Source organism: Staurois parvus, unplaced genomic scaffold (genome assembly GCF_062004578.1).
Source record: "Staurois parvus isolate SC_StPar_1 unplaced genomic scaffold, SC_StPar_1.0 ptg000548l, whole genome shotgun sequence".
Taxonomy (NCBI): Eukaryota; Metazoa; Chordata; class Amphibia; order Anura; family Ranidae; genus Staurois; species Staurois parvus.
Genome location: NW_028318344.1, coordinates 11,563,340 through 11,579,705, shown reverse-complemented (window position 1 = coordinate 11,579,705; position 16,366 = coordinate 11,563,340). Strand labels below are relative to the sequence as shown.

At 39.9% G+C, this 16,366-nt stretch overlaps 1 protein-coding gene across 3 annotated transcripts in view; it reads left to right on the top strand.

Moving 5' to 3' along the window:
• Positions 1–16,366, top strand: part of LOC149451183 (serine/threonine-protein kinase BRSK2-like) — a 425,864-nt gene that overhangs the window by 363,622 nt on the left and 45,876 nt on the right. For all 3 annotated transcript variants that reach the window (XM_089691016.1, XM_089691015.1, XM_089691017.1), the window contains one exon: positions 7,726–7,823. In XM_089691016.1, coding sequence (XP_089547142.1) covers positions 7,726–7,823 — 98 coding nt within the window. The remainder of the gene's footprint in view (positions 1–7,725; positions 7,824–16,366) is intronic.

Here is a 16,366-nt window from a genome sequence, read left to right as displayed (position 1 = left end):
TTCTGGTAGATCACAGACATAATAATAGCATGCTGGAGCTGCAGTTTCTAAAGCTAGCAAAATACTTTCTTGTATTTAAAGAGGTATATACTGCAAAGAGAGAGACATCATTTTACCCCGGTACAAACCATTAGTAATACCTCATCTGGAATATTCAGCTCAGTTTTGGGCACCAATTCACAAAAATGATATTGGGGAACTGGAGAAAGTGCAGAGAAGGGCAACCAAACTGATAAGAGACATGGAGCAGCTCAGCTATGAGGAAAGATTAGAGGAACTGAATTTTTTCTCTCTTGAGAAGAGGAGATTAAGGGGGGATATGATCAATATGTATAAATACATAAGTGGTCCATATAGTGATCTTACTACTTGCACAGATATGGAAAGGCTTCTTCTCAGTAATAGCTGTGAAAATGTAGAATAGATTACCTCAAGAACTGGTTCTGACCAGCTCAGTAGATCATTTTAAAAAAGAGCTGGGAGCATTGGTAAATGCACAAAATATAACTGGATACTAATTTTTAGAGGTAATAACACCAGGGGTAGTTGATCCAGGAAGTATCCGATTGCCTCATGGGGGATCAAGAAGAAAATGGATTGATGAATTATATCATGCTTTATTGGGGTTTCTTGCCTTCCTCTGGATCAACTGTGGGTATAGGATAGAGTATTATGTAAGTTTTCTATTTGTGTGTTTTTCTTTGTTATTTTTTATTTTATTGGTTAAACTAGATGGACCAGTGTCTTTTTTCAACCTGACCAACTATGTAAATATGTAACTTTGATCAAAGGTGCACAGCTTTTATCTCCAGAAGTCTCTTATCTGCATAGGCAGGTTTTTTGGCATATGTGAACTATACTTTTAAGGACCACTCTGATTTAACATACTGATCTTCATTCTGTGAGAGACCATGTGACAGATGCAGCAAAATGTGTGTCTGCTCAATGGTAACAGTTTAAATACTAGGGAAAGCAGGCAGACAGGTCTGGAAGCAGTCACGAATCATGTCCTTAACTCACCCACCAGAAAGCAGCAAAATACAATGAAAGGGGTTCATTTCAGGTGATTCCTAGCAGTAAAACTTGAATTCAAAAGAATTTACATCCTTATCCTTTGGCTATAAAGAGGCTGAAGTCAAGGATGGCAGGTAAAGTAGTTTTCCTTTAAACACTTCAGCTTTTCAGATTTTACCCCCTTCATGACTATGTCTTTTTTTGCTATTTAGCACTACGCTGCATTAACTTTTAATTGCGTGGTCATGCAAAGCTGTACCCAAACAACATTTTATATAATTTTGTTTTCACACAAATAGAGCTTTTTTGGTGGTGTTTGATCACCTCTGGATTTTTTATTTTATTATATTAACAAAACCAAAAATTTAGAAAAAAAACCTCAATATTTTTAACTTTCTCTTGTCAAACATATCCAATAAAAATAAAAAAAATCTAATTTTCTCATAAATGTAGGCCAAAATGTATTTTACATGTCTTGGGTAAACAAAATCCTAATAAGCATATATTAATTGGTTTGTATGAAAGTTATAGCATTTGCAAACTATGGTATGTATGCCGGAATTTTTATTTATTATTTTTACACTAGTAATGGTAGTGATCAGCGACTTATAGTGGGACTGTGATAGTCTGGCAGGCAATCTGACACTAACTGACAATTTGTGAGAACTGACTAACTGAAACTGATATGATCAGTGACATTAATACAGTATCAGTGGTAATAATATACACTGTAACTATATTAATAACACTGGCTGGGAAGGGATTAACATTTAGGGCAATGAAAGAGTTAACTGACACATCACCGCTGTCTGTAGAGAGCTCTGTGCTGTTTACCAACACAGGGATCTCTTCTGTCATTCATTTGGCCTATCAGCAGGTCCTGGTCATGAATCATTGGCCAGGACCCGCTGATCGGCTTGTGCTGTAGCAAATGACAGCACAGCTGGGGCAGTGGCCACACGTGTATGCCCCCTATCCGGAAATACCAAATTACGTGCATGTATGTAATTTGGCACAGCAGGACTACCCTGTTGCAGTACAAGTGCAGTGGGAGGTCTTGAAGCAGTTATGGGTTGAATTTGCATGTATTTTCCAGCATACATAATTACTAGCCTGGGTCTATTACGGCCTTGCTTAGATAGACATATGCAAAATGCTTTCAACTGCTTTCAGCTTGCATTTGAGACCAGTTTAAGATACTTCCAAGATAAGTCAGAGTTCATTGATATGTACATTTGATCCCCTTCTGACCTTAAACAGACCTCCTTCTAAGCTGCCATTTTGCATTCCTATGGACTTGAGTGGAGAGAGAAGCAGATCTAACATCTAACAATAGCCCATCCACACGAGCCTTTCTGTGCTTGCTCAAGCCTAGACCCTGCCCCCCCCCCGCCCAAAAAAATAAAAGACTTGTTCCCTACTGCACTTTGTGAATGAGCAGCAGTCTGGAACCTGTAAAATGCCCCAGAGGCCTGCAGGGGGGTCAGAACTTCCTGCTTAGTTCACTGCTGAGCTGGAAGTGGGAGCGGGTACCTGTCAGGACCTCTCCCCCCAAAAGGTGCCAAATGTGGTAGAGGCAGGGAGGAGGCAGATAACCAGAGCTTCCACTTTTGGATGGAACTCCACTTTAAGCACATACAACATACACAAGAAGAGCAGCGTTCGACCATCCGGATCCAGGCTGAAGGATCATCACACCCTGCAAGTCATTTATCAAACAGAAGAAGGACAGCTACTTGTTACCATCCAAAAATGTAAATACTTTATTGGCTGTGTGATAAAGTCCAATGAAAGTGCAGGCTTACACATTTCAACTAGAAGGCCTTAGTCATAGCACAGTCCATGACACACCAAGCATACATTTATACAATAGTACCACAATTGTCGGTTGGCAGTGATGTATGAACATCAGATTTTCTTGGCATAAATAAATGCAATGATGGCCTGTATTGCACGTATTTGTGTGTGTATGCACACATGCATACAAATTATTTTACCTTAAGGGAGTGGCGTATGCATGTAAAAACACTGTCCAGCAACACAGAATTTTTTTTTCCCTGATTCATATGCAGCAGAAGTCTACAGGCCTATGTGTAAAGGCGCATAAAAAATTGGGATACATTTTGATCAGTAAAAAAAAAATGCATGAATGCCTAAAAACGCGGCGTTTTTAGGCTTCCTTGTGCAAGAGGCTTAAAGGATAAGCTCACTTTACAAAAAAAATTAATAACTGCCCATTTTTTGCAAGTAAAAAATGTGCATTTACTATTTTTTTGATTTTTGGAGCCTGGAAAGCATTATTGCACCAGCGATCAGCAAATCACTGATGCCATGCAGGACTCCGGCAAACTGTCAGTGTACCTGTGTGCCCATACATCTGTATACCCATACAAGCAGATACAGTCTGACAGGAAGACTCAATGATTTGCCGCAACGCTCAACAGTGTCGTGGTAGTTCATTGAGAACTACAAGCAGACAGCTGCAAAGGCTGTTGAGACTAGTTCATTCATTCACAGAACTCTGCGAAGTGTGGGCGGACAAGTGAAGTGTGACAAACTTCTCCCTGTACTGCTGTCATGGGGGTGGGGGTCAGGCAGCAGGCTGCAGTGCTGGGAACATGTTACATGTTCCATACTAAAACAGGTGGAACATGTAACCATGTTCTCAAAGGTGAACCTATCCTTTAATAGCGGTGTTCTGTGTTGGAATAGAACCTATCCTTTAATAGTGGTGTTCTGTGTTGGAATAGAACCTATCCTTTAATAGTGGTGTTCTGTGTTGGAATAGAACATATCCTTTAATAGTGGTGTTATGTGTTGGAATAGAACCTATCCTTTAATAGTGGTGTTCTGTGTTGGAATAGAACCATCCTTTAATAGTGGTGTTATGTATTGGAATAGAATCTATCCTTTAATAGTGGTGTTCTGTGTTGGAATAGAACCATCCTTTAATAGTGGTGTTATGTATTGGAATAGAATCTATCCTTTAATAGTGGTGTTCTGTGTTGGAATAGAACCTATCCTTTAATAGTGGTGTTATGTATTGGAATAGAATCTATCCTTTAATAGTGGTGTTCTGTTTTGGAATAGAACCTATCCTTTAATAGTGGTGTTCTGTGTTGGAATAGAACCTATCCTTTAATAGTGGTGTTCTGTGTTGGAATAGAACCTTTCCTTTAATAGTGGTGTTATGTATTGGAATAGAATCTATCCTTTAATAGTGGTGTTCTGTTTTGGAATAGAACCTATCCTTTAATAGCGGTGTTCTGTGTTGGAATAGAACCTTTCCTTTAATAGTGGTGTTCTGTGTTGGAATAGAACCTTTCCTTTAATAGTGGTGTTCTGTGTTGGAATAGAACCTATCCTTTAATAGTGGTGTTCTGTGTTGGAATAGAACCTATCCTTTAATAGTGGTGTTCTGTGTTGGAATAGAACCTTTCCTTTAATAGTGGTGTTCTGTGTTGGAATAGAACCTATCCTTTAATAGTGGTGTTCTGTGTTGGAATAGAACCTATCCTTTAATAGTGGTGTTCTGTGTTGGAATAGAACCTATCCTTTAATAGTGGTGTTCTGTGTTGGAATAGAACCTATCCTTTATTAGTGGTGTTCTGTGTTGGAATAGAACCTATCCTTTAATAGTGGTGTTATGTGTTGGAATAGAATCTATCCTTTAATAGTGGTGTTATGTGTTGGAATAGAACCTATCCTTTAATAGTGGTGTTATGTGTTGGAATAGAATCTATCCTTTAATAGTGGTGTTCTGTGTTGGAATAGAATCTATCCTTTAATAGTGGTGTTATGTGTTGGAATAGAACCTATCCTTTAATAGTGGTGTTATGTGTTGGAATAGAATCTATCCTTTAATAGTGGTGTTATGTGTTGGAATAGAATCTATCCTTTAATAGTGGTGTTCTGTTTTGGAATAGAATCTATCCTTTAATAGCGGTGTTCTGTGTTGGAATAGATGGAATATGGGGACTACAGTAAGAGTTAGGGAAGTTTTCATTATGATAAGCAATACAAGGAATATGTGTAGCACTTTTATTTAAACCATAAAAAGTAGTATACCAAGAATTCATAATCACATAATAGATATATGAAAAAAGAATTACAAATATGGTATCCGTGTCCCTTTATATTGGATCTTATCTCTCTACAGCTAATCTTTTTAAGTAGAATTAATCATTTAGCATTACTAATACTAAAATTAGAGATGAAACAAACCTTCCACCACAAGTTGTACCTGTTTATCTGCAGTGTCTCTTCTCTACATATATTCAAAGTGCAGAATTTACACAGGATCTCTCAGCTCTGAAAAGTAGGGGGCAGGGAGCTGACATTACATCAGTGAGGGGAGCTCTGAGAGCTGATTGGAGGGAAGGGACACCCCCTCCTCCACACAGCACAGGGGAACAGAGCTGAGGCTGTCAATCAGCTGAAGATCCCTCCTCTGTCACCATTTTTCTCTTGGTGTCATGAAAACCTGTTAGATGTGACACATGCTGATAGCAGAGGAATGAGGCAGCAGACAGAACTGACACTTAGTACTTGAGACAATTACACACTATAGAGGGATATGTTTTGTTCAAATTTCATGTCTGAGGTTTACAACCACTTAAAAAAAAATTAAAGATAAGATACATGTATAATCATACCATTTAAAAAAATTCAGGAACAAGGAAAGATATTAATACTTTTATGTAATCTAAAACCCCATGGAGACTCATATAGCACATAATGGATGTGAATGCAAGGTCAGCACTGTTTGATTTTGTACAGTATGGAATGGAAGACCACAGCTGCTAAACAAAAGGGAGTCGCAGTCCAATAACTTTAATCAGCACAGGGATATCTAAATTCTTCTTAAATCCTTCTTAGGTATATCCAAGGACATAAATCAGAGGACCACAGAAAAACGACTTTAGATCACAGAAAAAGAGGCCTAGCGCTAGCTGCTAATAACATACTAGCCCCATCTTACCTCCTTTATTCTCCTTGAAAAGCACATTAAATGCAAGGCCCATTAAATTTAAATACGCAGAACTCTAAGTAGAGGTGATTATGTTGGGACAGCGGCTTTAGCTTGCTGCTAGCAGAGTAGACAATGTCAATGAAGTTAATGTTTACTGGGCAAGGACGAAGCAGTGCAATTATTTTATACAATAGAATAGCAAACCTGGTGATTTCTGAGATATGATTGCATTTTACGCCAATTAATCTTACAGGCTGTAATAGATTTAGGAGCCAATTAAAACTAAATTAATTGCTCTTCTGCACTTCTGTACAATAACTAACTGGATAAGGACTTGTCTGGCTTTAAGTTGAACTATCAAGCAGTTAAAGTTTATCTAAAGCCAAAACTTTTTTTTTTTTTTTTTAGTTTTGATAGAGTAGGGGAGGGTTAATATCCCTGTCAGTTTTTTGTATTGTGGGCTACATTCCCACTAGGGAGATTATTCATCTTTTTTTATGCTAATGATTATTGCCTTAGGGACTGAAAGTAAGGGGAAATATTTTCCTTGAAAGAAGAGTAAAGAGGTAATTTTCCAAAATGTACATGTTGTGGTAACAGGTGTCTAAGGCTAAGTTCACACTTGCTTTGTTAGCAGGCGTTAGGCGTTTGGGAAGTGTTTTTAACACTTGCAGCTCACTTGCAGCTCACTTGCAGCTACACATTGCAGCTCACTGTGCTGTTCACACTGAAGTGACAAAATTGACGCCTCATGTTGAGTCATCTTGAGTCAGGAGGAGTTGAAACTTCCCATTCAAGTCTATGGTGACACCCTTCAAACGCCTGGCAGGCATTTGGGAGGCATTTGCAGAGCATTAATACCATTATAGGCATTTGTGGTGCGGTTTTAACGCTTGGCAAACGCCTCAAAAATGCACAAAGGGCGTTTGGGGAGAATTTGAGGAGCATTAAAAATGCTTCCCAAAGACCTGTCTAACATCTGCCAAACTCTATAGGGGCTTTTGGCAAGAGTTAGAATTTAGTCGAGTGTGAACGAGCCCTAAGAGGGAATTTCCCTTGTTTTGGAGAGATTTGCTTTCATTTCCTGTTGTATATAAAGGATCAGAAAGTAGACTTGCAAAAAAAAAACTGAATAGATTCTACAGGTTCTTCATACTACCTTACTGAACATGTTTCTGTAACTGAAGAGTCTACGAAGACTCTGAAGAGGTACTGGCACAGAGTTGTAGGCAGTATATGCAGGAGCCTGGCATTCGCTGATCGTAGTTGCAATGCTCTGCAGGCTCCATTGAAAAAAGCTAAAAATGCAAATTTTTTTCCCTGCAGAAATATGTGCATTTATTATTATTATTATTTTTGAGGGTTTTTTTTAACAAAAGTGAACTTAACCTATAATACTGACCAGGTCTTTGTCTTACCTGCCATTGTAACAGTCCAAAATAATATCTTTATATAGAGAAATGCATAATCTATAATTACATTAGTTTGTGAGCTCCACAAGAAATTCATGGACCTATGGCTAAGGCCCATAGTAAGGATGGGCCTACCAGTTTATTAAAAGACAGACAAGAAAATATCCATACGTGTTCTTTCTGTATGTTTGCCATATCGATTCAAAGAGCTAAAATGGTGTAAGAATGTATTTTTTATCTTCTTCCGTCATGAAGCCAATACACTCATGTTGTGATTAACACATTAAATTGTTATTTCTATTTATTGACTTGAAACATTTCTTGCAGTGAAAACCAGGAGAAGATGATTTATTATCTTCTACTTGACCGCAAAGAAAGATATCCCAGCTGCGAGGATGAAGACCTCCCTCCTCGAAATGACATAGGTATGGACCCTAATAGTGCATAACAAGTTGAAGAGTGAACAAGGTATGATTTTTTGCTGGTCATACACAGGGAGATTTTTAGACAATATTGGCCATACTTCAATCACACAAACAGGATGCATGCTAATAAAACTTTTTTTCACAGGCTGCTGGTTGTAGATGACCATGGTCAGTTTGCCCATTTTTTTGTAATAGGCAAAAAGTGGTTGATACAGATTGAACATTGCTGTGTGTAGCCATATTTAAAGGTGTGTTTTAGGTTTTTACCTGTCCAGGAAAATATACGCTAAACACAGATCTAGTGTTTTCTGCATGGAGACAAATAGGAAAGGGAGATTTGATATATCAACCTTTTATGAAATAGTAGTCCAGGGAGGACTGACCCTTTAGTATGAGCATGTAGGAAAAGCTAAATAGTAAACTAACATTTGCAAGGGACAGCTGGCAGCATAAACTTTCAGCACATAGTTTTTAATTTAGGTTTCTATCATTCCCTCACAGCCTCCTTCTTCCTAGTTCTATTTCCTCACAGGATTTCCCCTCCTGTCTCATGTACCATAACAATGAGCCAAATCGTAAGATGTATGAGATGTGAAGGGCTGAATCATGAAATAACTATGAAAGCTAGTCAATATTTTGTATTGGAGAGCATGTGTGTGTTCTTAGGTCTCAGAGCATTTTACAGAGGGATCAGATGAGGCATTACATGACCCAAAATGTACACTTTAAGAACATTAGGGGTGTTTCTTCATGTTAAGAGAAAAAGGAGAGAAGCGCCTCTAAGTGCAATAAGTCTTTTAATTCAAGTCTAAATGTAGAAACACTCACATGTGTGAAGTAATCATAAGCATAAAAACCGTGGTTAACAATAGTTAACGGTGGGGTGGTAACCCGGGTGAAGAGCCGTCATCTCTCTGCGATGTGGGGAGGTCAGCTCTCGGCTGGAACAGCGTGGTGGCTGGAGGGGGAACAGTGGTGAGGCCAGCCTTCATGCACGTCCTCCCTCAAAGCCGGATGGAACGCACGCTGGAACGTAGCGGCGGCGTGGCCGTGATGACGTCAGATCCCAGGGTGCACTGCGACGCGTTTCGGAGCATGCACTGGCCGTGGAAGGCGGAAGTGCACTCCTTTTTCAAGCAGGGGGAAGTGGATGAACAGGGGTGAATATATAGGGAACGTGAGTCTAATTGATCAATTAACCAATTAACCAGTGATTGACCATTGCTGTCAGGTGAATAGTGTAAAGTCATGGATGTTAACTGGGGGGTAAAAGGAAACCAAATGGAAAAAATAAAACCAAATGGAAAAAAGAGAGGAGGGGGGGGGGGGGGGAAAAGAGAGAGGTTTCCTTTTACCCCCCAGTTAACATCCATGACTTTACACTATTCACCTGACAGCAATGGTCAATCACTGGTTAATTGGTTAATTGATCAATTAGACTCACGTTCCCTATATATTCACCCCTGTTCATCCACTTCCCCCTGCTTGAAAAAGGAGTGCACTTCCGCCTTCCACGGCCAGTGCATGCTCCGAAACGCGTCGCAGTGCACCCTGGGATCTGACGTCATCACGGCCACGCCGCCGCTACGTTCCAGCGTGCGTTCCATCCGGCTTTGAGGGAGGACGTGCATGAAGGCTGGCCTCACCACTGTTCCCCCTCCAGCCACCACGTTGTTCCAGCCGAGAGCTGACCTCCCCACATCGCAGAGAGATGACGGCTCTTCACCCGGGTTACCACCCCACCGTTAACTATTGTTAACCACGGTTTTTATGCTTATGATTACTTCACACATGTGAGTGTTTCTACATTTAGACTTGAATTAAAAGACTTATTGCACTTAGAGGCGCTTCTCTCCTTTTTCTCATCTACAGAAGTTGCTACAGCTTATTTGGAAGCCTTGCCCTCAGTGCCACACGGAATCCTACGCTCTTCATACAGTAGCCACTAATACCACCATCACCCATACTACCATTTCCCAGGACTTTGCAGTGTTTGCGCTGTTACAACCCTTCCTCATTTTTTCTGAAGTGTTTCTTCATGTTGGCCTTGCAGCTCAAAGCTGCATGCTACCAATATATTAAACAAAAGGTGCAAAGGCATAGCGCATTACCATTATAATATAATTAATTACAATAATTGTAATTTGAGGACTCTGTAGGCTGGCTCATGGAGGTTGGGTTGATGGTTCCACCACTTCCCTTCCCCCTTGGTGGGAAGGGTTGGAATAAGAAATGTAAGATGGTAGTCACTACTTTGGGCATGCCCCTCGAAAGTCTGATTGATGTAACTACCCTGTGAGTTCCTTCTTGTGGATCACCATTATGGCTTCATTGGTTGTACTACATTTTTATTCCTTAGCTTTAGTTAGTATATTCTCACTTGTTTTCATTCAATAAATCAGAACGGTAATGCATTAGGCCTTCGCACCCTTTGTTGCTCAATTTTGTTTTTAAGATTCCCCCTTCTCAGGAGGGCAGCATTTCTGTTCACCAGCTGGGTTGCTTCCTTGATTATAGAATGTTAATGTTGTTTTTAATTGTGACTTTAAACTTCATTATATATTTATTCAAGTTCCACTCGTATTTGCTATATTTGGATAAAAAGCCATCATTTCCATCAGTTCCCTCTGTAATCAAGGGAGCAGTGATTGTTTGGTCCGGTCTGTTCAGGGTTTCACAGGCTGGGAGTTTGATTGCTTCTCCCTGCTTCTAGAATAAGATTTTATAGCTTGGGGGGGGGGGATAATTCAAATAACCAGCCTGAATATTGATTAGGATCTAGCCAATCCATGGGGGTGGTGGCTGGGGATGCTGATGAATAGTCTGAAGCCCTGGAGAGAGAGTCTTTCCTCAGTAAGGAGAAATCCATGCCTCAGGGGGCTATTGCCCCTGAGGCAGCCTGTAGACTGTGTTGCTGTTCTGTGGATTCTCAGCGGTGCCAGAGTTGGGATTTGGAAGTGATTTGGACCTGACTGCAGGACGTTACCAAAGGGATCTGGCCTAGAGAAGGACTGTTTCACTCCCTGTGTTGTGTCCAAAGGAGGCTGGAAGGTGGCAGCTGTCCTGGGGACTTATGAGTAATGTGTCAGGGATCCAGGTATGACCAGAGGTGTGTGGACTGACACAGGGAAACGCAGGCTTCAAGTATGGTATAAAAGTAATATAATTTATTTAAGGTTACACAATACACAGAACACACAGTGCAAAACCAAACGAAACCTTAAACTAGTCTCAATATGTGCAGGAACACAAGCGTAGTCAGGCAGGCCGGGTCGGTAACTATCGGGTAGACAAGGTACAAAGGAGCAGGCAGGAGAAAGGTCAGGAATAGCCGGGGTAAGTGCAGGCAGAGTTCTGGCAGAGTCAGGATCAGGCAGGAAGCAGACAGGATGCAGGTACAGGGGCTCATGGGGAACAACACCAAGGCACTGATTGCAGGCCTGGTCCTTCTTAAATACACCTCCTGCAATCAGCCTCAGGTGATGGCTTGATTGCAGGAGTGAGACCCTGGCTGCTGAAAGCACCCTCTGGTAGGAGCTGGTACTGCATCTCACAGAGCAAGTGAGCCACAGCACCACGAGTGGTGAGTCCATTCCTGACAGTATGACTCTGAATTGATTCCTAGTGATTGTGTGATTTTGCGATATACAGTAAGTGCCAGAGGTTGCTTGGGCTCTCATAGGGTCTCAGATCTTGGCCATTCCCCATTCTTAGTAGTGTCCTAGACTTAGAGGTTAGAGTTGCAGTATGGCAGGGTAACCAGATGGCAAAGAAATTTGCCGTATGGTCCCCAGCTGTGAGACCTTAGACTGTCCAATATTCCAAGTTGCTTAAGGAGAAGATTGTCCTTTCACAGCTAATTGCTAACCGTTTTTGAGTATCCCATGCCCTAACTCCCTCTCCTGTTACAAGGTCTACAAACAATAAATAAAAAGACAACCCCTAAGCTGTTTATTAAAGCCAGAGTGAATGGATTGTTGCTTGGTGGCCTCTGTACTGTTTGAGGGAGAACCAGTTAAAACCAGTGGCCCCTGTGGGGGTAACGCTACACAATTTGTATTGATTTGCACCAATTCTGGGGTTCAGAAGAAGTGTAGCTGTTAAAATAGGTTTGGTTTGTACAAACATGGACAAACTGAGCTGGACCTCAAGAAGATGGGGCTAAACCATTTCAAGAGAAACTGAACCCTAGAAGCTGTGCTTGAAGTAGCAGGCAGAGAGCAAAGAGCTAATCACCAATATTGTCTGTGGACCTTGTCTCTGTGCGGAGGTGGCCATCTTGGTGGAGGGAAAGTTCTGCTTCTCTATGACACAGCTTCCAGCAAGCAGCACAGTAGTGACATTGCAGAATCCCATTCCAAATCTCCTAAAACTATAAGTCAGGAACAGCAGGGCCTTGGATTTTAAACTTCAGATATACATTTATGAGGTTGTAGGCTCAGGAGTGTCTAGGCACCCTCACATAGCAGGAAGTGCACTGCTATTTTTCAGCAGAATTTTCAGAAAAAATCTACATTTTTTTGAGGTTACTGTTTTAGGTGAAATTTACACTTAGAGATATTCCCTATTACATAGCAAATCTTAACTTTTTGAGTTCAGTTCACCTTCTACCATTGTTTGATTTCTGCTGTGTGCACATTTAATATCTTTCAAATATATTATTGTCATTACTGAATTTGATGTTTTATTTTCTGGACATATAACTACTTTAGTTGCTTAATACATGCATATAATGTATACATTATACTAGCAAAAATGTGACTGTATATAAAAAGGCAATTTACCACAATTCTCCTGGTAGTTGTTTTGACTCACTAAAAGCAATGTTAGAAAATGAATATTTTGTGTTCTTTGGAAAAATACTAAGTATTTTTTCTTTAAAAGAGAAATAGGGCTGTTTTCTCCATTTATAGTTACCTAGGTGGATGCAGCATTGTTCTGATGCTGCATCTGTGCCCCGTCGGCTCTAAGGGTGAGAACTCAGCAATCACATGACCGCTGATCTCTGAGTTCTCCTACTATCAGTCGCCATTTTCTGGATTCCCTCCCAGAGCTTTCTTGAGCACTAGGCTGTGGAGGGGGAGGGAGGGGCTGGCTCAGCCTCTCAGCGCTTTGCTGAGAGGCTGAGCCAGGTACTGCTCCAGACTCTGGGGTGGATCCCTACTTTAAAATCGGGATCTTTCCCAAGCCTGGACCGACTGAGTGACATCAGCTGTCAGCTGGAAATGGGTCACCAGAGTGAAGAATGAACTGCACTCCTATGATCCACAGAAGAAGTACAGTCAAAGAGATTTGGCTCCTACTTCTTTAAAGGAGCAGTATAGTGTATATTTTTTTTGTTTATTATGTTCAGGATTAAAAACTACATGTTTAAAAATTTATTTTATTTTTTTCTCAGGTAAATATGGCATTTAGAACATGATTGCTTCATATTTACCTATTTGCAGCCAGCAGATGGAATTATAGATCCTTTATAAATGTCTATTTGACTTTACATAGCTGCTTGTTGTTTATAGAGATCCGTAGCTGAAGTTCAATTGAACACATACACTGAAAAAGTAAGAATAAAATGCTCATACGTAGTTTATAATTTTCTAATTAGAGAGTGGGAGTCTGAAAGCAAACAGCTTCTGCTACTTAAGACAGCCATTATAGTGTACATAAAGGTTATAAACATTTGTCAAGTTTTTTACTGCTGTCTGTATCCCAGCTTGGGAGATTCACCTTTCTATTTGTCTGGGTGACTATGGTCACTGGGGCAGAATTTGAGGGCAAATCCAAAGATTTTGAGGCTGTACCAGAACAAAAGGTGAGGAGAATCCTTTAATAGGGACAGATCTCCAAGATGAGAATTCCTTTCACTTTTCACTTTTCACTTTCTGTTGCATATGCAGGAAAAAAAGCAAAGAGAAATCTTCCCAGTGGGACACAGGCAGCAAATGATCTGATAGGGGTTTAGCCCTTCCCTACTCTCTCTAAACTAAAACATATTTAACACTTTAAGGATCAGTAACATGTCATAGTGTCATGGATGAGTTTAGAAATGTATAATCTTAAAAATGTAAAAGAAAACTAACCCCAAACCATTTTCCTACAAACAATAACTGTACTTAGAATGAAAAGAGCACCTTCCCAATAGACTGTCAGTGCACTGCCAAATTGCAGACGTAAACCAGCACCTTTTAAGCGGTGTCCATTTTTCTAACTGCTCTGCCTCTATGAAACCATTGAAGACTCACTCTCCAGTGTTCACTGCAGAGTCACAAGGGGTGGGCATATACTCTGAAAGAACGATGTTGGATATGGTCTGGCAATGACTGGCCATTATTCCCTTCGAGCAAGTCTTCCACAGGCCCTGACTCCTGTTTCCCCAGATCATCCTACCAGAGTATGATGCCTGGCCCAAGTGACAGTAGGATGTAAATGCTATATTAGTCCTACAGTACACCGATGAAGCAGCTAGATGAAGGCTGCTACTCAAAAAAGGTGCTGCTTTATATTTTCATTGTAGCCATAAATTGCCTGACTACTGGGGATTTACTTTTGTCATTGTAAATATACAATGTGTACAGTTTATTGAAAATATAGGCTATAATAATGAGACAAAGAGAAAACCCACCCAGTTTAAATGACCATTTTGAATTAAGTATACCATATTTTCATTTGGTTCAATATATTCCATGTATCTACTGTTACAGCCTATATCTGTAGTAATATATGGGGTTCTTTATTGGACTGGTCATATATGCAGTTTAATGGCCTTTTCTTCTATCAATGCAAATTCCAAGTGGTGTCATTATTCTAGTAGCCTAGAATATCCTGTGGTGGATGTCATACAGTGATTACTCTGTAATGAGCTATATAGCGAGGAAGTCAAGATTACTCTTCTTGTCTTGTTTACTTCAACTTTTTATTGATGCAGCAAAAGGTAATGTTAAAGTGTTACTAAACCCACAACAGTAAATTCAGTCTGTATATGCAGTAAAGCATGCTTGTTATACTCACTGTGAAATCTAAAGGGTTAATCCTTCATATTGTGCAAACAGGCTGTTTGATCCTGTCTTCTCTGATCTTCCTCTTCTTCTACTGTCCCCAATCCATCTGCTGATAGTACAGAGCTCTAGGAATCACTCTGCACATACTTTTTTTTTTTTACATAGGTTTTTTTTTTTTCTTTGGGAAGGTGCATGTGATTAGCACAGGGCCAATCAGCACTGTCCAGACAGAGGGTCAGGGGTTATACAGCCTCACAGGACAGTCAGAGGAGAATGAAAACTCCTCTACGAGGTTTAACCAGTGTTTGGCCGGACAGTGATAGAAGTCACAAGACTGCTATATACTGCTCATGAGAAAAGGTATTTATCAGGTTATATTACTAAAATACATATATTTTCATGTTGTGTGTGCCATTGGAGACCAGATAAAGTGAATGCAGGGTCATTATTATTATTATTATTATTATTATACAGTATTTATAAAGCGCCAATAGTTCGCTCAGCGCTGTACATTACAGAGGGGGACAGAACATGTGACAGAACAATACCAATACAATACAAAACATGAGGGGATTGAGGGCCCTGCTCTTTCGAGCTTACAATCTAGGAGAAGTCATGAGTTTAATAACATTTTAAATAGGATAGGAAAAGGTGAATTGGAAAGTTATGTGTCTGTTTTAAACTGGTTTTAGTGGGTCTTTTTATAATTGATAAAGTTTGAGAATATGCACCAGTTCCTAGTACATTGTCAGACTGTGTAATCTATAATACAGACCAGCCCACTACAGGGGATTGCAGGCTATACAGTGAATTTGCCAGCCTGCATGAACAAGACAGTCAGTGAATTTAAAGAAATGATTTTAGGTTGAAAGACCACTTATCTGCAATTGTCACAGGGTACATGATCCTGAAGTGGTTAAGTTAATATAAAGTAATAGTGAGCTAAATCAATCCTATCACTGCCATTTTTACTTATCGGTGATACAAGGGCCAACTACTCTGCTCCAGGGCCAACCAAGGACTATGCTTAGTTTATTGCCTGTAAGATTGAGCTATCACTTTGCAGTAAAATGAGTCATTTTGTCAGATAAAATTCACCTAAACTATGCAATACAAAACCTGCCAACAGACGGCACCTAGACCCTGAAGAGATTTCAAATGATTAAGGTTATTTCTATTCTATCAAGGAATTTCTTGTTCTGATGATCAGCTTTTGAACATTTATAGTCACAGATTGTTATTTTCTCTATATCCAAGGCTTTCATTTTAAATACACCATTTTTAAAGGGATGTGTCACCTTTTTCTTGTAAACTTTGTTGAAGCATTAGCTGCTTCAATATATCTGAGGACACCAAGAAGTTTTGAAATAATAACATTTTACTCCATGCTGTGATAGCTGTCAGTGCTGGTCTAGCAATGTGTAAAGCTTGTTTAAAGGATGAGTTCACCTTTTAAGAAAAAAAAATTATTGCACATTTTTTTGCAGGTAAAAAATGCTATATAACAAAATGCCCTAAAATGAATATACTACAGACAAATATATTCAC